Below are 24,998 nucleotides of genomic sequence, written 5' to 3'. Positions count from 1 at the left end.
AAAATCATGCATGCTAACCAGTGTTCAAAGTGGAGAAAAAAACAGAGGCGGTATGTTTTATTACGATTTTGACTTGACATACCGGCTATCTAAATGTTAAAATACAGTGAGGGTATGTTGCCTAAAAGATTGCATTTCTATTTACATAATGACTGAAGACCACTGAAGAGATTTTCTGTAGTTACGGGGGAGGGGGGCATGGAGAAACTTTGATTTATCACCAATAACTTTCTGGAAAAAAAAATCCTTTTATGTTGTATTATAGAGAAATTATACACGAAAATGCTCAAAAACCGAGTTTTTATATTAACAACTTCCTGCGGAAAACTCCCGGACCCTACTCGAGAAACGGGTATTCCAAACTCCTCGAAATATCCGCCCCCCTTAGCAGACAATCTTTAAATCCGCCTATGCTCAAAACACGATATTTATATGCATTCAAGAAAGGAGACACACACATACATAAGAAGGAAACAATTCAATAGGGCACATCAAAATATAAACTAGATCTCATTTAAAAAAAAAAAAAAAAAAAAAAAAAAAAGATAGGAAAAAGATAACGAAAATGTTGGTGTTGTCAACTTAGAAATTATTTCTACATAAGAAATAAAATCTGTTTACGTGCAAAGCTATTCGTCAAGTACTGTGTATAAAAATAGATTTACTAAAGATATTTAGCATCTGCTCTCCAGTGATGGTATGTCTTGATTACTGAAAAACCAGAAGCGGTATGTCTTCTTCGCTGAAAACCAGAGGTGGTATGGCATCCTAACGATTTAGTGCATTGAAATGCATTCTACTCCTTATTTATTAGTCATGATAATATACGATTCTAATTACAGCTGCAGATACACACTTCATGTAATGTCGTTTTGAAAAATTAATCCATAAAGAGAAAAATGAAGTCGACATTGCATATTGCTTTTTCATGGAAAAACGACTGGGGAATTGGGAATTAAGTTTTGAACATAATTAACATTTGGGTCAAAGTTCGCTTTCTTTATTTCATTTCGATAATGAACTGTTCACAAATTGAGAAAATTGACGATCAAAGTGTCTATTGCATCGCAATGTAGCCAATTTCTCATTGTCGCAGCTGGCCATTGGACATGTGCACTCATTTTAACTTCCATACAGCTCGCATCAAACTTCTAAAAGAGAACCATTAGACCATCCACTCTGCTCAAATTTTAATGGTTGCACTTCTGCCCTGTTATATGCATTTTTTATTTGCCTTGTTTATTTATTTGTCTTTATTTTCTTATCATTTTAAAACTACTACAATTATTTTTATTTTATTTTTTTTATTTTTTTATTCAGTTTCCTGTTATAGCCCGACAAGAATGACCTACTCGCTGGATCAATTAGAATTATAGCTAAATATACCGTATGAAACCGTCGCACATTCAAATTAGAAACCCAATAGCTAGAAATGATTAATTGTTGATCAAGGAAAATAATAGCTTTATATGATTCATTCCTGCTCAAAGAAACCAATAACTAAAAATGATTAATTCTTGACTGCGATATTTTATTTGGAGAAAACAAAGATGGCTTCTAGAGACCTGAAAGTTCGGGGAAAGTAGTGAATCTTTTTTTAATACTTTGATGTTATTCTGAGCTTCCGAATTCCTCCAAATTTCGACATCATTTCCTTTGTCAACATAACTTCCGATATCCTCCAAAATTAGTTCAGAAAGTAAGGCTATCTAAAAAAAATCCAGTAGACAAGGTTTATTTGCTTCCAGTATGTGTGACGGAACGTTGACATTGTTATTTATTTTATTTTCTTATTAATACCATCATTTCGTTTATGATTTGCACGCTTACAGTCAATTAATGCATGAAAAAATTAACATATCTGCAATATTTGTTTTATATATATATATAGGGTAACCAAGAACTCACATACCCCTAATAGTTATTACATAATCCAGTTTGACTATATGTTCTCCATTCATGTCCTTCCTGATGTAGAACGTAGAGTTTTTAATGTAGTACTATGAAATACGCTTTTAGAGCACCATGCAGTTGTTAATTTGTAGTTTAATGACACGCAGATACTTAACTCTTGATTATTCGTATAAAAAAATGTGGTAAGATTTCTTAGTTGTCATGATAGCTAAGCAACTGAGGTGATACAGGAAATCGATTTTCACCTACGAAAATACAAAATCACACCTTGGAGAGAAATTGCGAAGTATGTGCTGCTTTATCCTTGTGTATCCGTACTCGCACTATAGCACTTTTCTCTTGAAGCTGTGATATTTCTTATGTACCGTGATGTTATTCAGTCGATTTGTCCGAACCGATTGTTAAAGTTGTCTCTTCACGTTTGAACCCAGCACTATGATAGAAAATTAATTCTCTAGTACTATTTTTGAAAATCAATATTAATATGTTACATGGGTTAATCCTAATCACCGTTACTAGTTTTATTGAAATAAATAATAATAAAAATATAATCTATAATAAAAATATAAGACAGTTTACTAGACTGATTATAGAACCGTATGTTAAATGATTAAATGCACCACTGATTATGTGTCAAATATTTCTGAAGAAGATACTGCATTGAGGGGATTATTGAAAAGAGCTAAACAATAACACCATATCGACTTAAGAAACATGGCTGGCAACCTATGTATTTTCATGCAAATAAGATAAAACGTTTATGTTGTAAATTCAGAATATTTGTAAAATTTTGTTGATGTGTTTATTTAAAAGCTACGATAGGTGTCCGTATGAAAGAAAGAAATAGACTATAGCAACATAATACAAATAGTGATTAAAACATAAAATTACCACACTTTTTATTCCACTTGTGAATGCATTAAGCTGCATATCTTTTTAAAGTAATATTTTGAATTGAATTACATACTTATATTACTGTATTGCTCCTTTTGTTTGCCAATGTAAATATGTTTTAGGGAGTATTCTGAAAATTATTTCAATGATTTACCTAGGTACATATAACTTTTTATTTACTGTCTTTTCGCTTTATATATGCTAAGTTTTTTCTTGAATTTTTACTTTAAAAAGTATTTTTTTTTTTAGTTTAATAGAAATATTTAATTGAACTCATAGTGTCTTTCATTTTCTTTTCAGATTTTCGTTTAAAGGACATAATGAAACATACAACACCTTTCTTCATTCTCCACGATTGTAGTTCTCCCACTAAAAGTACTGGCAATTTGTAGCTCAACCGAAATGTTTGGAATGAAGTTAAGATCGTGGATGGAAGCACATATAGTAAAACCAAGAAAGAAACGATCTAAAGAGAAGAGATCAAATAAGGAAAAGTGTACAAAAGGAACAGATTTTGTGGTGTCCATCCCAGACAGACCTGTTCTTGATTCTGCTGGCAATTCGCCAACAAGCCCTTTGTTCCCAAAGATATCGCCAAAGTCTTCTAGTGAACTTGCTGATTCCTATGGTGATTGTACACTAATTTCCCTATCCAACTCATTTCAGCCGTCTGAACTTCTTCAGAATTATTGCAATTTATCTTCTCCTGAGTCAGCATACTGTACTGGTTATTCTACGGATGGAACGTCAGCACGTGGAAATTCTCCAGATGCTTCTGTACCACCTGAATATTATATTAATCTGCGAACTGGAACACACTATTTTCAATCGTCCCATACACCAACTGTATCTCGTTTTGTTTTCTGTGATAAAGCAACGGATTCTGAAGTTCCTACTAAATCTAGATTATGTGATAGACGTAAGGCAAGCGCGGCGAAAATTGGTTCACATGTTTATGTAGATCATAAATCTTGTGAGTCAAACTGTGCTACGCCGACTGAGAAACTGCGAACTATAACAACAGATGTTGAAAACAAGCCAGTTGTTGTTCCTAATCCTAATGTAAAAATTAATAAAGGAATTACACAGTACATTAGAGGAGAGTCCGTAGAAGAAAATCGACGGTCTAATGCTATCCGAACAACTTTTGTTCAACTCGAGAACTCCCATGATTTGAAGCAAACTTACTCACCTAGGCAAAGAAATCGTATCAGAACAAATCCTTGGATGGGTGGGGTAAGTAACGAGAAAGAAAAACATGGACACAGAACTGCGTTTAACTTCTCCTATCCCGAAGTGGGTGATTTTGTGAACGATGGACAGTGCGATGCCAGTGGCAAACAATATGAATCTTCCAAAAGTTCACATGGATCTAGTTATTCATCGAGTGGACGAAATTCATATAGCGGAAGTGACGTAACTCTTCCTTGCCAGGCAGAACTTTTAACTCAAGATATTGCAAATTCAAGTGGAGAACTGACACAAGCGAGTCAATCTTCTCGTTCTTCGTTACTCATTCGATGTAATAGTGTTCCAGAAGAGGAAGAATCTTGGTGTTGTTTAGAAAAGACTGGAACTTGTAGTGATGCGGGAGCGAATTCCCAAGGACACGACAGTCTTTCTTCGATGACATCAGCTTCTAGTAACGTAACAAAGGACACTATATTAACTGGGGATAGTAAACAAGATGAAAATTACATTTGTGGGAAGGAGACCGATATATTGAGTGATAGTGAACCTACTGATTGTGAGGAAGCCTTATATGAAAAGAACTTTAAAAGCGAGGTAAAGAATGAATTAAATCATAAACAAGGAACATATTTGAAACGTTCAGCCACTACTAATTCATTTCGAAAGAGAACATTAAGAGAATCTCCTCTGGTTAGCATTCAAGTGTCAAAGCGTAAAGATGAAGTTAATTTTTCTGAAACTGAAACGAATGCTTTTCAAAGAAAACGTAATTCAAAAGATAGAAAAGATATTCACACATCTCCCTCTAGTCAAATAGAAGTCAAATTTACTAATAACGATGAAGTTCAGAAGTCAAATAATAAGAGACCAATCAATAGAAATTATAAAGTAGTTCCAAGTAGAATTAAGAAAGATGTCAATAATTCTAACTCTGTAAAACATGAGCCAGGATGTCAACAAATCGCCTTGTCTGTAGAACATGAAAGAATACCCTCATCAAGAGACACAGATGCACAATTATTTTCAATTTCAGCTGCAAAGGAAATAGAGTCTATTTTCCAGAAGACAAACCATGATATTGCTGCAGAAATCAAGATTGGGGGAAATGGATTCTCTAAGAGAAAATTAAGAAGTGATTTTCAGCGTTCTAGTCAAAGTAGAAAAATGAAAGATGAAATATATCGTGAAAGTAAATTTAATTCAAACGATAAATTAAGGCCTGTACATTCTAACACAATGTCTGACACATCTACAGTGGACCAAACAATAAAATTAATAGAAGCTGACAAAGAAGCTGATCAAAAATACAAGGAACTAATTCGTGAAGCGGAAAATATACTTCTTAAAATGAAACATAGCAGGTTGGAATTAGAGTCATTGACAGACTTCGATAAATATCATAAAACAGACAAACAAGAAGTGATATCCTATGGACAGTGTCGTGCTAAAGATAGGAAATTATTGCAATCTGTTTCCTCACAGTTTTCGAGCCCAAAAGTGAATGAACGGTACGAGAAAACCATCACTGAAAGAGCGAATTTAAATATACATCATGCTTCTTGTTCGGGAAGATTAAAGAGATCATTATCATCATCATCATCATCATCTAGTCGTCACCGCATTAGTGTGCAAAATCCGCAATCTCATAAGCATAACGTTAAAGAGATGAATACTCAACAACCACAGTTGATGACTTTTCGTTCGATTGATATAAGTAACGTCGGAAATTCTTCCTATTGTCCTCAGAGTGAACCACTCAAGAGAAAAATTTACACGTGCAATACGTTAGGAAGATTTCAGTCACCGTCTAAAACTAGAACCAAACCATTGTATAGACATCATTCATTTGCCACTCGAGAAGAGACCAGAAAATCCTTACAGTCAGTGAAATCAAGTTTCGAGGAGAAAGTAGCAAGGATTAGACAAGAACGTTTAGAAGTAGAAGCGAAAATTCGAGAAGCTCAAGAAGAACAACGACAAAGGCAACAGGAAAAAGTGAAATTTCAACAACAATTAACAATTTTTAGAAGACAAATATTACTGCAAACTATTGAAAATTTGAAACGTAATCTTGAAGATCAATCAGCACGGCTTAAAGAGGCTTATAGATCTACATTAAATCTACAAGTAAATGCCAGTGTACGTACCATTAATAAAGATACTAAGAGCACTTTAGAATCTTCTTTCTTGCTAGCTAAATCTTCTCAAGATGACGCGAATGAGCAATCTTGAGCATAGAACCAAAAACATTTTTCACTTTGCAGCACATAATAAATGAAATGTTTACAAGTTTCTCTTTTATTAAAAAAGAAAAATTAAAGGAGACGTCGTACGTTTCTAAATTTCTCTTCCTAAAACAATCGTCTTTTAAATATTCTCCAGGAGAGATTTAGAGAACGTTTCTCACAGAGCACCTCTAGCACTGGCACAATTGTGTCTACGGTAAAAGACAGCAAAGAGGATAAACCTTAAATTCCAAACCATTGTCATTTATTATTTGATCTATAAAGCCAAAATAATGTCAATGCATTACCAAAAGATGTGCATTTCATGATGCAGCGACTGAACGGAATATTTTTTGGAAGGTAAGTTCAATTTATTAATTTTTTCAACCTTCAGTAAATTATATAAGTAATATGTGCTTTATCAAAGGAAATATACGTTATAAATGGCAAATACTAATACACAACCGAACGTTACTATATTGCCTTTAATATTAGTTTTCTCTCTTTCTCTTGTACACACTCCGATGACGAACCATTCGTGACTTGAAAGCTAAATGTTTATATCACTAGATAACAAGGTTTTTGCCACATGGCTGGAAAAGGCGAAAGTAAATCAATTGTATGAACTGTTGATGAATATGGACATAAAAATGTTCCACCTCCCTTCATTATACATATATATATATATATATATATATATATATATATATATATATATATATATATATATATATATATATATATATCCAAAATGCAGGCATTTTCACTTAATTGTCTACCTCTGCTAGCAGAATTATTATATTTTAATGCATTGTACCTTGTTTTATTCATTTCAATGGACTCAAAGGTCTGTCAGTCGACCTGTAAATAAGAGAAAACTTTATGAAAATTGAGAGAAATGTATGAAATCAGCAAGATAACATACCTTTTTTTTTATCATTATTAATATTTTGGACCCCGTCACTTAAAAAAAAAAAGAAAAAGTACTCACAGGTTTTAGATTACCTTCTAAAAGACCTAATCTATTCTATCACCATCGACTCGAGAAAGCTTCTAAACATTGAATGAATCAGTCAAAAGTATAATATGTATATACAAGGAAAAAGAGAAACCATTTTTGTTTTGAACTATTACAATATCCCAGGTGGAAACATTGCTTTCTGATCCACATGAGAATTTCACAAGGGTGAAATTATTCCAAAGAAATAAACGTCGTGGAGAAGCTCAGCACTGTATTTGCTAACACTTTATTTATTTATTTATTTATAACATCATATTTACACGACGCGGCGTCAGCAAATGTATGATCCACTAACTCAAGAAGTTATTTCGACGAAAGCAACATAATAAGTTATTTTTCTACCTTATAACATGTAACTGAATAGGCAAGTAGAAAAAAAAAAGTACAGCTTCAAACTACGGAAAATAAGATAAGAGAATATTACAGTAGCAAATATTATCGCTTTATTGTTCTACGAACCTGGCGCGGATATTTATTGTGGAAATTTCGGCTTAGGCGAGTGGTTTCAATAGGAATCAATCTTTGTTTCCTCCGAAATGAAGACATGTTTTTGTCTAACACAAATTGGAGGACATTCGAAAAGAACAAAATCTAATATAAGGTATCCTAAAGTTCGGTTCGCTATAAAACCTTTACCTGTTCTCACCTGCTTTCAAAGTTGAAAGAATCCTCACCAGCTGAACGGGTACATTAATTATTCGGAATATATACGTTCTTTGATTAAAGCTGTAGCACAGAACTTGTAAAGAATTAAGTTCTCATTAACATTTTTTCTAGACTGGACATCATAGTGAAAAATCTGAATCTTACTAAGCATTAAGCTGTAATTTAAATCAAAATTGTAATTTAGAATAACATTTCAATTTTTATCTAATACATTAAAACAAATTTAAGTAACTGTCAGAAGAAATATATATATATATATATATATAGATAGATAGATAGATAGATAGATAGATAGATAGATATTTATTAAGTCGTATTTAGGTCAAAGACTGATTTTAAGAAAACAACATTGGTTTATTACATTCTGTATTACCTTCTGTAAGATGAATCCATTTTCTAATCTGATTCCATTGGTAAATAAATAAATTAGTGACGTATTTAAAATTGTGTATCAACAAAATGAATTAATTTAAAGTTTTTTCACAATCCAATTCGCATCTGTCACACAAAACTTCGGAAATTTTTAATGCTATTTTCATGTTCAGAAGTCTCTAATTAGTTAAAATAGACAGACAAAATTTTAAATTGGTTGATTATTATGATTATTATTTTTACTGAGCACAGGAACACGAATAAGATGATCGCTTGTCTGTTGGAACGTAATTTGTGGCAAAATAAAATATTTTGTGTATAAATTTGATTTGTCACAAGAAATTATAAATAAATGCTAATATTACACATTAACTTAAGTTTTTAAAATTCAAATATAGAAAAATATAGATTTAAAAGAAAAACAAAGATAATGTGTAACATTGGAGTTCATATATATTTTTTTGTCATAACATCAAATTTATGTATATATAAACACAGTCGACCCTAGATAATTTTCCGCCCCGTGCAGTGGCATTATTTACCGTCCCCCTTTCTAGAGAAAGATCAAATTTTAAAAGCCACGATTTTAAGTGTGGTATCCCATCATGAATAACGAAGGGGAGGGAAAGTGCACTTGCACTCAGAAAGACCTAAACACTACAAATACAATCTCGTTGTGTCTTTTTTCTTCTTTAAATAATAATCAATTATGTTAGTGAAAGATAAAGCAAATACATCTGCAGAGGAAAGATTGTAATTCTTTTTATAGAATTCAATGTCAAGCATCAATCTTAATATATCTGTTCGTAATTCCAGTGCAACTAGCTCTTCTATCTTTATTCATTGATTTTGCTTCTACATCTGTTAAAAAATTAGAAAAAAAAAACTTTCCACCTTCAATGATAAGGAAATTGTTTGTGACTAAGACAAGACTAGTTTTCATATTAAAACTGCAATTACTAACTAAATGGAACAGGTGTTCGCTATTGTTCGAGAATTGAGTTGCTGTATTTGACAACAATCATGCACTTCATGCTGGAATTTGTTTGAACATTTGCTGTAGCACTGTCCATGTGACCTTAAACTAATGCAACCTAAACATGATTTATAAATGTAGTATTCAAATTGAAGGTCAACTTAATAAATTTAACTAACTACCAACATCATGAAGTCTGTTTCCAAAAAAAAAAAAAAAAAAAAAAAAAATTAAATAATGTAATTATGACAAGATTTTACCGCCCCTCGAAACTTGCCGCCTCATGCAAATGCACGTGTTGCACATATGGTAGAACCGGCCCTGTATATAAACTATTTTATTTATTCAAACACTATGTTCCAACATTGCACCAAATTTAATTTGAACACTTGTGCTCTTGTACACTTACAGATTACCCTAACATTAGTATGGACAACATAAAAGTTGTTGACATCATGTTAGATAGTAAGTTGATCTGGGAAGCATACAGTGCTTAAAGTGACATCAGATGAGGTGAAGGTATGGAACAAATATGGCCATTTAAGAGCAGTATTTTCGACATAACCCTAAAGAGCATCTCTACTCCTGACATTTTTGCACCATTTTTGACGTGAGAATCTATGGGAAGAGAGAAAGAGAGATAATAAGTAAATATTTTACTAGTAATGTAAATATTTTACTCCCCAGTATCATCAGCCTAGTATTCAATGAATATTGTTTTGCTTTGTATTACATTGTATTCCACTAGTACTTAATAATTTTTTCCAATCTCATTTCCATTTTCAAAATCTTCTTCTGGTCTCGTCTCGTCTCGTGATCAACACTAGTTTTTTTATAATTGTGAACACAGAAGTCCAGACAATGCGAAAAGAATAATTTTGATTTTTCTTAAAAAAAAAAGTCCTGTCAATGCCAGGGGCGGATCCAGGTTAAACATCTTAGGCGAGTGGTAAGATAGTTAGATTTTTTTGAGGGGGTAGAATTGCTCCCCGAAATGTTGAAAAAAATTAAGAACACAAATTCTGTCATTGAATAGAGTGATAGGGAATTGTTATTCACTTTCAAAGCAGCAGCAACGAAATATTTGAAAGTACATACATATTTGTTGACTCAATGTTAACATCGTGTTTCTGTGTAAACTGTGTTGTCTTTTGCACGCAAATTGCAATTTAAATCAGTTATTTTTACCTTTATGCCATACCAGCCGCTTTTCGAACTTTCGGATGCATAACCGGCTCATACTGCCTCACTTTAAGCACTGGAAGCATATACACAACACGTGTCGTAAATTATCAAGAAGAATATGTTTGTTGCGATCCTTAAGAACTACAGTGCCAATAAATTATCTAGAAACTGCATTTTACATTTTTTTCTAAAGTATAATTGCGCATGGTTTAATATTTTGGGGTAACAGCAGTTTAAATGATGCGTTACAATTGCAAAAGAAGGCTGTTAGAATAATTAGTGTTGTGTTCTATAATGAACATTGTGAACCACCATTTGTTGAACTAAAGATAATGACTGTAATCAATCTTTATATTTATCTAGTATTGATCTACACAAAACAGAATGTTCTAACTATGTTATATTGACATGATATACATACATACCCTTTAATACAAGATCGAGCAAACTAATCGATACATCTTACAGCAGATTATCTAGAGTTAAAGACGGTTATGTTATTGCTGGTATAACTTTTGTGAATATGTTACCAACTTATATTCATTATTTGCCTGATAAATTTAAAGATAAGGTCTTTAAAGAATTAATGGCATTGTCTTTTTATAATATTAATGAATTTTTTGAAGCGCAAGAATTATTTGTTCACTGGTGATATTTTAAATTATATATATATATATATATATATATATATATATATATATATATATGTGTGTGTGTGTGTGTGTGTATTAGGGATAACCAATTCCGGAAGTTTTACTTTCCGGAATCCGGAAAGTAAAATTGGAAAATTCTGGAATTCGGAAAAATTTCGGATTTCGGAAAAATTCAGAATTCAGAAAAATCAGAAATTAAAAAATTCCGGATTTCAGATAAATTCAGAAAAATCCGAAAATTCAAAAAAATTCCGAAAGTGAAATTTCCGATTCCGGAAGAAATTTTGGCCATCCCTAATATGTATCTATTGTAAAGTATGAAAGTTGCTAGTGCAATATTTTAAAGCATGCATGTGTAATCCTTTAACGTTGCCCATTGTTTAATCTTAGGCTTGACCACAATAACGATATTCTATTCTATTCTTTCTGTTCAATTCAAGCAAAGATTATTTAAATAGATTTGAAGAATAAACAGTAAAATCAAACCATTAAAGTTCCAGATAATTGCAAAGAAAACAGAAAAAATCCCTCATATACTGTCATTCGTCTGATAAATAAATATGGCGCAGGTATTCAACAACGTTAAGGTTTATCTCTTTTTCTTCTTTTTTAAAAGTCTTTATACAAACTAAATCGCAGGCAAATGTAGTGTCACTTTTAAATGTTTTTGCAGGATTAACAGTACCATATCCAAACTCATCTACACAAAGATAAAACTAAATTAAAATGAATTAATTCACTCAGATCTAATTTCTAATTCTTCATAATTCTTACTTGCTAAACAAACTTTCGACTTTCACTTAATCATGGAGGATAAAAATAGGCATAAAAATAATTAAACATCAAGGATATAAAAACGAGCACACTAATTGAGGAAGAGCAGTGCAGAAATATCTTGACCTATGTGTTAGTTTGAGTTAACTATCGTCAACGTCATAATATGGACTTCCTGTGTAAAGAAAGGGCCACGCTTTGTATTCTTTTGTTTGGCAAAGTTTGGTAACTAATTTCGGTGTTTCTATTGGGTCAACATGTGATATTTTTATTATTAGTGGTAGTAGTAGTAGTAGTAATAGTAGTAGTTGTAGTAATAATAATAGTAGTTGTAGTAGTGATAGTATTAGTAGTAATAGTAGTAGTTGCAGTAGTGATAGTAGTAGTAATAGTAGTAACAACTGTTGTACGTTTAAAGCAGTCTCTCTCATTTTGTTGTTTAAGCAACGTTTATCTATGTTAAGTACTTTCTTTCTAAGTTTATTAAACTTTTTTTTTTTTTTTTTTGTGCAAGAAACGGTTTCTAAATTTTGTTTTTGGCTCCTAACAAAATTCTTTAATGCATGATGTTTTGCTGTTTGAAACGCTTGAAAATGGATGTTTTGCTTTGAAGACGATTCAGTGTTTTTTGACTGTATTTTCAGATTTATTTTTCATACCTATATATAACCTTAATGGGCACTGAACTTATCTCATAGACTTGTCATTTTTCATTTAAATTTGCATAATATATCTTAAACTGAATGATATTCCTGTACAAATTTATAATGCTACTCATAATCATACTGTTACTTTAGCTCCTAATCTGAAGAATATGAGTAAGTCATATACGAGTTCTTTGCTTTCTCGGTTTCAGACTTGTACGTTGCAAAACTCCATTATCTGATCTTTAATAGTTAAGAAAGTGCATATAGGCCATCCACTCAAGCTACTCAAACCTCCAGATAGAGATTCACTATTTATTGAGGCCTGTATCGTGTATCGAAGTTTTTAACACTTTCTGGGCTTATGCAGCAATGTAAATTCCAGCTTCCTGTCAGTTTGTGTATTATTATTATTATTATTATTATTATTATTATTATTATTATTATTATTATTATTATTATTATTATTATTATTATTATTATTATTATTATTATTATTATAAGAAAAGCAGGTAGAGGAAAAGAAGTAGACATGCGAAATACATCACAAGTAAACCTTTAAACGCTCTATTTGAAGATAAAATAAAATCAACATTTATTGGTTATGTGGTATGAAATAGACATGCGAAATATATGGCAAGCAAATATCTAAATATTCTATTTTAAGATAAAACGAATATAACATTTATTAATATGAAGTAGACACGCGAAATACAAGGCAAGTAAATCTTTAAATCTTCTGTTTTGAGATAAAATGAGTACAACATTTATTGATATTTGAGTGGAATTACTACAATAGTACTTTAATTAAGTGTTCTTTGAGTCACGTGACAGAAAAGTTTACTACAGAAGCATAAATATAAATGGTGAAAAATTTACTTGCTATTGTTAGCATTGGATAAAACTGTTCGTTATTTGTTCTTTATCTTTTATATTTCCTCATGTATTACTACAGAAGGAAAGTAAACCGATTTTAACACAAAAACTTTCTTCTATGCTCGTAGAAGTATCGGAAAACGTGAAAACTGACATCTTTCAGTATACAAAATCGTTCAGAATTTCATCCCTAGATATCAAGAAAATCATTTTTCTTTTAGGTGCAACCGCGAATAGGACCGAGCACCGAGCACCACTCGCGGAAGGATCTGAGGGATTCATGCACAATTACCGACCTTAGACTCGAGCTCCATATGGTGTATTAACAAGACACTATGTACTACTTCGGCGTAGAATTGTGCTTATTTACTTTCCCTTTATTAATTTCAACTCACCGAAAGCTTTCAGCACTCCGAGTGTTTTCTTCAGTCGGTTGTTGATGTGAGGGGAAAATAATTTGCTGAGGGGACATTCTCAAATAAGTACTTGAATATATCAGATTTTCTGAACATATAATTCTTGAACGAGAAGTCCTTCTTTTAGCGTCTTTCTAGTCTTGTTTTCTTGCCATCTAAGCATTTACTACAAGTCAATGTAATCAATTTCATCCGTAATTTTCTTATTAATTTGTAAGGTGAAGTGAGGATAAAAAATTGCTGCTGTTAACTTTTAAAATGTTGAAATTGAGTTGGAAATAATTGTAAATGCATAAAAAAAAGACAAGGAAATTATTTGAATGAAAAATTTCTAAATATATATATATATATATATATATATGTAATTCGAGTTGTATAGAATTGTAATAAAAACCCCTTGAAGAGATGAAAAAAAAAGATAAATTGTGTTAGACTAGTTTTGTTTAATTAATGAACAGAGCAAAAGGTAGTTAACTATTTCATGTCTCACTTTTCTAATCATTTAGGTCTACCTAAAATTCACAAGATAATGCTCTATCAGACTTATTATCTCAGGCAGACGGTTCCCACATACAAATTAGCTACTAGTGTGCAAATTCATGTTAATCGAAGTAAATAAATAAATAAAAATTGCAGTCCATCTTAAACAATAGTTAAGATTAAGCAACATAAGTTTGCTGTCTTGTGTAGTATTGTCTCAGTTAAAAGATATTAGTTTGCCATAGTATAAATGTATTTTCTGTATAAGTAGGTTTAACTTTTTAGTGCACTCAAGTATGATTAAACAAGTTCAGTGATTTAAAAATAGATGAAATTTTTTAAAAAAAATCTACAGGTATGCCACGAAACAAATTGTTTCTTGTTTGAAAGAAATTTTTCCATTAACAAAGTGATGGTCTCGCAATGAGAAATCGCTTGTCTCTTTTACTTACCAACATAGTAATAAATCCTTAATAGTGCAACATACTGACAATTCTACCTGTACAATGTATATAATATGTCCGATAGTAGATGATACTTCATTTTCATATCAGGATGATTCATTATTACCACATTTACTCGAACAGTTAAATCATAAAAATAAAATAGAATGAATTTATTAGTTTCAAGAATTTACAAGATTGATAATAAGTTTGTTACCAAAGTTTACAAGGAACTTACCTCATATCTCAGTTTATCCATAAAGAAATATATGCATATTTTAAAAATCACTTTGATGCTAAATAAGTAAATAAATAAATAAATGAAAAGAACAAACTAGGTAAAGAAAACGATACATTTTTATCCTTGTTGATATCAGGAACACCAGATCAAAACACATTAGAGAAGAAATTAGAGAAATCAGGAAAATCAAAACAGGTATTCCAATTTTCCTAGCCATCGTAAGCACCTTAAGGAGATCTTTGAAATACGAAATCTCACCTACCTTAGTTCCCCCTTCTTTCCTTTTATCTAAAAAGAATTGAAATGTATAATGAGTAGACTGTATTTTTTTTAAAGTCAATTACTTGTAAAGCTGTTCAGACCAGTAGCTCAAAGTGTGGCAATTATAAGAACTAGTTAGCTCTGTGTATGGAAAAGGGAATGGGCAGCTTCACTTTTACTCTAGTTATCTGCGCGGCAGTATCTAATTCTTATTATATCGAGTGAGGAAAATTGTACATGGTGTTGAACGAAAATCAATTACATTGTGTATTATATATTGATAGTTTTGTAAAGTTAGTGAGGTACAATCTATTTCCGTTATATGGTTATAGAACCAACATAATTGGAAGTCTGTTACTGGTAGTCGTATGTGGTATGTAGAAATTCATCTGTGACTTGGTAAGCTGAATTTATGTATTTATTCTATGACATTAATATTCATATTTCTAGTTCAGTGTTGGGTCTAATATTCAGTTGTTTCTTTGTAGCATCAATCTATCTATCTATCTATCTATCTATCTATCTATCTATATATATATATATATATATATATATATATATATATATATATATATTAGTTTTGAGATATATAATACATGAGTTTAGAAAGAATTTATGGGAATGTTATCATTTTTTCCTCATTTGATGGTCCGAAGAATTAATCGAATTAAGTTCTACTACCGTAAGATTGCAAGTAAAGTATAGTATTTATTTTTGAGGTTATTTTTACAATTAGAAGTATATTTGTTGAGAGTCGATTAATTTTAAAATTAATTATTACGTATAAAATCAACCTTCATAAATAGTATTAAATGTGGGGTGTGTGCTATGTAGTTACGCCTTGCCGGATAACGACGGGTTAGGTATACAAAATTTTTATTTAAATACATTAACACACGTTACAAATGTCATTTTATAAATTATAGAAGTTATCAAGAATACAAGGGCGTGAGTAGGGTGTACGAGGCCATATATTAATGCATATGTAACTTCATAGCAATGATATGGAGGAATATGTTATTTAAGGAGCTTAGCAGGAGAAAATGAAAACACAGAAATATCAGAATTCACAAACGATTTATTAGAGAACTAACATGTCATTGAAAAAGGACATATTTGGCATAATAGTAAAACTCCACTTAGGGAACTGTTTTTAAAGTGTTCCACATTTCTATAAAACAATCTACAGTAAATTTGGACCAGGTCAATCTAACCAAAAATTTCCATACTATCATAATCAAATACAACAGAAGTTTAATGCAACCCAAAAAATCTAATATTTAAATAATCGTCCACGCATCAGTCTAAAAATGGAGTACTAAACAAGGGCAAAATCGATCACGAGAACTGGCAAGATTTGAATATTTGACGGGAAGAGAAGTATAGGAAGACGTAAGAATAATTGTTTCTTTTTATAGTGATTATTTGATCAGGTAATTAGGTGTATTCAATTACCAATTGTAAATAATCTCAAAAAGAAATCATTCTCTTCATATTCACACTTAACTGATGAAAATAGTTCTGAATATTGACTGATGAAAGTATATCTGAGTGTTGTAAGCTTTCGGGACATTTAAATTAACGCAGTGTGTTGAAAGTGTCTTTTAAGAAATTAAAAATATTCTTTGTGACCAGTTACATTTTATCTTACACACGCTTTATTGAATTTGTATATCGATTTCCGGCAGGAGCTCATGTGGTTCAGATTCCACGTTACTCAGTAGGTCCACGTCTCATATAGCCTCGCTGCTGAACGGGACGTTAAACTCAAAATCAACTCAACTCAATGAATTTGTATAATCAGTTAAAAACAAATTTTCATATAGACAAATCTATTTTACCAGCTACTACATAGATTTGAAGGAAAAAAAATCAGAGGTTGACAACATAAAATGCAACTAACATGAAGGTTATTTAAAAATAAGCTCAAAGAACTGTTGAGGATGCAAGCACAAGAACACCCGGCTTTTGGACACTTAAAACAACTTTAAAAGACATTCAGTGCAACAATTCGGATTTAAGAATATTGTTTGAAACTCAGAAATTGTTTTTTAAAGGATTTTTTTATTGTCTTAAAACCAAAAATTTATTCAATAACAAATGGAAAACAGTAACTAAAAATTCATTAAATGTTAGCATAATAAAATCACCAACCTGATTTGACGAACTTCGCGTGCTGAACAAATGAATACAAAGTCTGACCTCTTCATTCCGTAGTCGTACTATCACTTGACCAGCTTAATTGCAGCTGCTAAAAAAGGACAGGGTATTTTTGCACTGCTCTTCCTTAATATTGAATCTGTTTATATCCTTGATGTTTCAATTCATTTTATTTGTTCTTTTAAGCTGTTACTAATTTTTCAGAAGAAATCCGCAAGCTTTGAAGAACAAGAATTAGTTTCCAATTACAATGAAAACATTACATTATTTATATTAGAAATAGTTTTCGATTAGTACACATAATACACTCAACGATAAACATCTCTATGTAATGTGTTATATATATATATATATATATATATATATATATATATATATATATATATATTCTATTTTCAGTATTTTTTGCATGTACCGTAGAGTAATAAATTTCATATTTTTTTTAGTGAATTCAGAAGAGCTTGGAATGTATCTATCTTACTGTGTAGGTAAGAAGAATACATAACTAGAATCATGTCCAACTTTGATGCAGTCGTCTTGTGGGAATTCTTGTGATTCCTTACAACACTTCGCTGGATTTTTTTTATCAATAAAAACTTGGTAAGAAGTTGATGGTAAGTTAATAAGAAGTAGTAATAACATAATGATATATAATTATTATATTAATTCGGGACTTATTTCACGATACGGTTGGTTGACATTCTGTGGCTTGTTTAAAATGTATTAAGAAAAAAATACTTATTGAAATTTATTAAAAAATTAAACGCTTTATATATGTAATACATAATGAAAACTTACTTGCTTACGTATTTTTCGTAATATCTCCTTCCAATCATTTCTTCATGTTCTTAATTTTTATATATTATTATCTACTGACAATAAAGAATAATCATTTTCTTTCTTTTTTTGGGATTTTTTAAACAAATGTCTTTGATACCGTTAATCACCGATTATTACTATCTAAATTGTACTTGTATGGCATAAGAACTGGAAATGACTGGTTCCAATCATACGTTCAAAAATAGAAAACAGAATGTTGAAGTTCCATACATTGATAAAGTATGTATGTCAAAAAAACATCATCAAAGCCATCAGTTATAAATATTGGTGTTCCATAGGTATCGGTTCTTCCTTCTTTATATTGATGATCTCCCGAACAACATAAAAAAACATTGTAATTTAATCTTAAATGCCGACGATACGAATATCATAGTTAAAGGAAACGAGATGACAGAATTACAAAGAAATATTAATAATATATCCAGTGAACTAAAAAACTGGTTTTATTACAGCAATTTAGCGTTGAATACCAGTAAAACTAAATGCAAATATTTCCACCCATTCGTAACATAGAAACTTTAAATTGCCCTAATTTTGTCATAAATAATAACTCTACAGAATGTGTAAAAAATATTAAATTTCTTGGTATTATCTTCTGAAGTTCATCAAGTGAAACAACGGGAGTTCTTCAAATTGCAGAAAAAAAGTCATTCGAATTATCACACACACACATTTTCACAATAGCTATATGAAATTTTTCTATGAATTAAACAGTGTGACTCTATCATATTTATATATGTGTATATGTTGACGATCACGGAAATCTTGGGACTTGAACTCAGCCTACTTCCGCTTATTCATATTGATCTTAGAGAGAAAATTTAATGCATATCTTATTCATCCCTTTCTCTTTTATTAAAAGTCGATTAAACATCTGGTCACTTGTTTTCTGTATACAAGATTTGATGTTCTTTCCTTCCAAAATTACATTTGAAAGAGAGTAATGAGAATAAAATAGTGTCTATTTGAGTGGTTTTGGTACCTATTTCGGTTTGATATATCCCATGCAGGAGCACTGCTCTAAATCTAACCTTGTGTGTCCTCAAATATGTACGTGTTTACATACACCGACAACAAAAGACACTATATCAGTATTTTTAATTTATTTTACTTTAACACTCAAAATTTATTTTACTTTACGTGATGAAAATAATACATTTAAATGTATTCTTTTTCAGGCACATACGCAAAACATTCGCTACTATTATTGCGAACATATTAATAAAAAAAGAAAATAATAGAAACAAAGTTATCAAGATCTGTAATAATAAGATGTGTACCAATTAGAAGGAAAAAGGACAAATAACATTACAGTTACAAAGATATTTATTTTGTTTCTGGTAAATACATTCTGCCTGAAATTTGACAAGCAAATATACAAACAAGTAAGTAGCTAAAATAAACAAATAAGTAAAGAAAAATAATGAATAAAAATGTATTTTGAGTCTGTGGTAGTATTTGTTAAATACTAATACAAGTGTTTATATTTGAACATTAATCTTTATTTATATTTATTATATTGTGTAATCAATATAATTTCTAACTGAAACTATAAACGTAATGAATATAGTTGTTCTCGGGCATTAACCAGGTGAATTCCACGTTGTCCAACGTTTCGAGAAGAATGTTGTCAGTTCTCGAAACGTTGGACGACGTGGAATTCTCCTTGCTGATTGTCCGAGAACAACTATATTCATCACGACACCAGGAAAGCTTTATTACAGATGTACTGTACAAATATACTTATACAAATATACTGTCTTGTTTTTATGCTATGTAGTCAGGGGTGTAAATAAGGGCCCCGCAGACCCCTCATTGCGGGAGGCCCAAGCGATCAAGGGGCGCCAAATCGTGAAGTGGGACGTAGAGAAGGGACCCCACTCTACGCTGTCTGCGGGGAGGCCGCTAAGCCTTTAGTTACATCACTGTATGCAGTACAAAGAATCTTGAGAATCAAAATTTTAATATCCAGGATATTGACTATAAGAATATGTGCTTTAAAAAAAACGTATGAATGTGCTTAAATTGCTTAGTTGTGAATAAAGTAAATTTTGAATAAATGCTGATTTATGTTCATCAATTTATTTTGAAAAGAAATTGTAGCAAATGTGTGTTCACTATCATAGGAAATGAAGAGGAAGTGAGACAATTACAAATGGATCATACTAATATTTGATTTTACTACATCTTCTTACACTATTTACCCACCAGTAAAGAATATTCATACTGGACGAGAAGCTTAAGTTAAGCAGCATATGTATATCCACTGTAATTTAATAAATCTTTATTGCCAATCCTCATGGCACTATCCTCTACGTCAGCTATCTTGGACTCCAGATAATGTGATTTGATAGTCCTTGTTCTGTGCGAGATGACGTTGCATAATGATTTATGCTTTTGCTAACTGCACCGAATTCAAATTTCGGCGTGATTCGGAATCTGCATAAATGCCAAGTCCAGTTCTTCTGAACCTTAGTATTGTATAAGAAGGTAAAGAATAAATAAATAAATAAATAAATAAATAAATAAATAAACCCTTGTCGATATTTCTATTATTAACTGAGCAAATATAGTTCACTTTTAAAATAAAATTCTAAAGTTGTGTTTCGTGCTTTACTCTTATTATTTTTCTTTGCCTGATTACTTATGGAACTTAGTTGTGAGTACAGCGATCGCACGAAATCCTTATCTATCTAAGACACTTATAAATGCTTCATTTATAATGCTTATATTAAGTTTGGTGTGCTCTATGTTAGTTTTCTAATGAAAGCAGCATTTTGATGGGGGCTAGAATATATTTATTCCATGTACACTGCAAACTACATAAAGTCATAAATAAAGATTGCTTGTCCTTTTTTAAATCTTAAAACAAAGCTAACATTTATTACTGAAATTCATTCTTATTAAACAAGAAGTTGTCGAACATAAACTCGACGCAGCTCTTAAAAATCTAAGAAACATTTTCTTTAGCATCTGTGAAAGCTTCTAACTCACCTCTGTACATAACTAAGCACATTTTTTATAACAATTTTGTAATAAATGTAAATAAGTACAGTGTTTTAAATCAACAAGAACGAACCATGACTATTTTACTCAATGATAGAGTGCCGCTCCCTTCTGATGCAAAAGGTCCTTGATTCAATTGTGAATCACGTGAATTTGGTGAAGCATCGTGTCTATGGATTTCTTCGCGTTTTCCTTTTCTTCCTGCCTATGTTCATTCCACCAATTCTTCTAATGCAAAGGGTCCTTGATTCAATTGTAAATCACGTGAATTGGGTGAAGCATCGTGTCTATGGACTTCTTCGCGTTTTCCTTTTCTTTCTGCCTATGTTCATTCCACCAATTCTTCTGATGCAAAGGGTCCTTGATTCAATTGTGAATCACGTGAATTTGGTGAAGCATCGTGTCTATGGAGATCTTCGGGTTTTCCTTTTCTTCCTGCTTATGTTCATTCTACCAATTCTTCCATCACCAGGGACCTAAAATTATCATAATAATCATTCTTTATTATAGAAAGCAAGGTAAAGCGTAAAGATTTTTATTCTGATAATTTTGTATCTTGGAATGTTGGAGGTAATTTAAATTAAAGTTGGCATACATTATTATATTTGTTCCCTAGTAGAAAAGGATCAATATTCAATCCTGCAAAATTTTAGTAACTCTACGCCTTCAATTTGGAATAAAATTACAACAATTCTTTGCGTTGTATTAACAACTACAAAAATAAATAAAGAAAAACATTTTCCACAATGAATTTAACCTTTATACAGGGTATTTAAAAAAAGAACTCCCTAGTTTTAAGTATAAATTTAATTGGGAAATGAATGAAAAATTACATCAATGAGTACATATGAAAGAGAATTTCTTCAAGTTTTGTTTAATGTTGGTAGACTTCAACGTGGGATATATTTGTGGCCCTGCTCACGTCGAGACGATATTCCACTTCTCGCCACGTATTCACCAACATTTCAGGTGTAACTGTCCCAACCGCCGTGACAACTCTTTCCCGTAAATGATTGATGTCTCTGATCTTTTCACTGTACACAGCATTTTTTATGTGGCCCCAAAAGAAAAAGTCCAGTGGGGTTAAGTCTGGGCTTTGTGGTGGCCAAGGTATTGGGCCAGCCCTGCCTATCCACCTTCCTGGAAAGCGAGTGTCAAGAGCTGCACGCACATGGTTACTGTAATGAGGTGGGACGCCATCTTGTTGAAAACACACAAACCCCTTTTCCGCCTCAATATCGTCCATTTGGAAAAAGACGTACTCTGTCAGCATGTCATAGTAAACGTCACCGTTTATTGTTTCTTCTACACGCCTGCACACCTGCCTAGACTGAACTGAGGAAAAAAAAAACAGCACTGGTGCCATCTCAAGGTCAAGCAGACCTGCCAACTGCAGGGCAGCCAAACTTGGAGAGTTGATGAATCAAACAACACAAACTAGAATAGTGTATGTCACTTTGTACAGATTCTAGGATACATTAAAACTAGGGAGTTCTTTTTCAAATACACTGTATATTGATACCTATATATGAGACTTCCGTGTTAGCGTTAAGTTCATTTATACATTTTTTACTTATCCAATTTCGTACACAATCGAAGTCAGACCAATACAAAGAAATTGTCATATAATAGTGAGATATTTGAGTCTAATTGTTGTTATCTTAATTTTACATAGTAACACTTTATTTGTTGACATGGTAATACTTGTTACACAGAAATTTGAACAACTCCTTATTGAATTACTGTATGGTATCAATATTCAAGTAAGTTGGGAACTAATTGTACAGCTTAGTGAACCTAGGAAGGATATCTTTTCTTTAAAAAAATACAAATATTTTTGATATAATGTGTACTAGCAGCGTTCACCCCGCTTCGCTGCGGTCACCCCGGAACGCAATAAACTTTGTTACTTAGATATTTTTTACTTTTTCGCTTTCAAGTGATATGATAAAAACCATAGAAGATTGCACTAATGTTAACATTATATCGCCTGTCATTTATGTTAACCCGCCCCGCTTCGCTGCGGTCACCCCAACCCGCCCCGCTTCGCTGCGGTCATCCCCGAACGCAATAAACTTTGTTACTTAGATAATTTTTACTTTTTCGCTTTCAAGTGATTTATAGCGCCTGTCAGTTATGTTAACCCGCCGAGTCACAGGGTCATGCGGGTTGCATATAAATACGTTTATTTTTATACCTATGATGAACTAATAACAAAGGATTTGTACGTATGGACACCTGAATGGTCAATTATCTCAAGACACTGGTAATTGAAAATTAAAGTGATATGATAAAAACCATCTAGGGTCCACATCCTAACAACCCCCCAAAAATGAAAGAAATCGGTTCAGCCGTATTAGCGTGATGAGCGGACAAAGGATTTTTTGTACGTATTGACACCTGATTGGTCAATTATCTCAAGACACTGGTAATTGAAAATTAAAGTGATATGATAAAAACCATCTAGGGTCCAAATCCTAACAACCCCCCAAAAATGAAAGAAATCGGTTCAGCCGTATTAGCGTGATGAGCGGACAAAGGATTTTGTGCGTTCTCTTTTATATATATAGATAGCAGCGTTCACCCCGCTTCGCTGCGGTCACCCCGGAACGCAATAAACTTTGTTACTTAGATAATTTTTACTTTTTCGCTTTCAAGTGATATGATAAAAACCATAGAAGATTGCACTAATGTTAACATTATATCGCCTGTCATTTATGTTAACCCGCCCCGCTTCGCTGCGGTCACCCCAACCCGCCCCGCTTCGCTGCGGTCATCCCCGAACGCAATAAACTTTGTTACTTAGATAATTTTTACTTTTTCGCTTTCAAGTGATTTATAGCGCCTGTCAGTTATGTTAACCCGCCGAGTCACAGGGTCATGCGGGTTGCATATAAATACGTTTATTTTTATACCTATGATGAACTAATAACAAAGGATTTGTACGTATGGACACCTGAATGGTCAATTATCTCAAGACACTGGTAATTGAAAATTAAAGTGATATGATAAAAACCATCTAGGGTCCACATCCTAACAACCCCCCAAAAATGAAAGAAATCGGTTCAGCCGTATTAGCGTGATGAGCGGACAAAGGATTTTTTGTACGTATTGACACCTGATTGGTCAATTATCTCAAGACACTGGTAATTGAAAATTAAAGTGATATGATAAAAACCATCTAGGGTCCAAATCCTAACAACCCCCCAAAAATGAAAGAAATCGGTTCAGCCGTATTAGCGTGATGAGCGGACAAAGGATTTTGTGCGTTCTCTTTTATATATATAGATATGCTTTTGTTTTGTTGTGAATGACCATCATTTACATGATTCAGTTCTTATTTATTTTATTCAAATTATTTTTATCAAATTATTCAAATTAGGTACATTGTTGGATTTCGATTTCCGTTCAATATTAAACAAAATAAAATATTTAGTTATAGGAAATTTTAAATAATAATAATTTGAAGTTTGAAATAATGACTAATTAAAAATAATTTGACAATATATCACAGTATGACTGAAAAATAATATCTTAGCAGGACATGTGATAATTACTTTATAAAGTATTACAATTTTTATTATTATTAAGTTAGCTAAGCAGACTTCTCCCTTCACAAGAGTTCCTCTTCTGTTCTTCGTTCGACTTATTATTTAGAAAATTTGTCGAAGCTGCCCCAAGAATACGTCTCCTAACTAACAAGGTTGCTTGTCTTCTAGGCGCCGCTTTCACAAAGAAAGCATTCACTAATGTGCTGCTA

At 31.9% G+C, this 24,998-nt stretch overlaps 1 protein-coding gene across 2 annotated transcripts in view; it reads left to right on the top strand.

Annotated features, from left to right (window-relative positions):
* The window catches only part of LOC145683956 (uncharacterized), a 248,482-nt gene that overhangs the window by 208,876 nt on the left and 14,608 nt on the right, over positions 1 to 24,998 (top strand). For both annotated transcript variants that reach the window (XM_081755672.1, XM_081755671.1), the window contains exons 4-6: positions 3,109 to 6,584; positions 17,839 to 18,006; positions 19,411 to 19,617. In XM_081755672.1, the coding sequence (XP_081611798.1) occupies positions 3,211 to 6,231 (3,021 nt within the window). In that variant the 5' untranslated portion in view covers positions 3,109 to 3,210 and the 3' untranslated portion in view covers positions 6,232 to 6,584; positions 17,839 to 18,006; positions 19,411 to 19,617. The remainder of the gene's footprint in view (positions 1 to 3,108; positions 6,585 to 17,838; positions 18,007 to 19,410; positions 19,618 to 24,998) is intronic.

Source organism: Thermobia domestica, chromosome 4 (assembly GCF_964235325.1).
Source record: "Thermobia domestica chromosome 4, izTheDome1.hap1.1, whole genome shotgun sequence".
Classification (NCBI taxonomy): domain Eukaryota; kingdom Metazoa; phylum Arthropoda; class Insecta; order Zygentoma; family Lepismatidae; genus Thermobia; species Thermobia domestica.
This window is presented reverse-complemented; position numbering and strand designations above follow the sequence as displayed.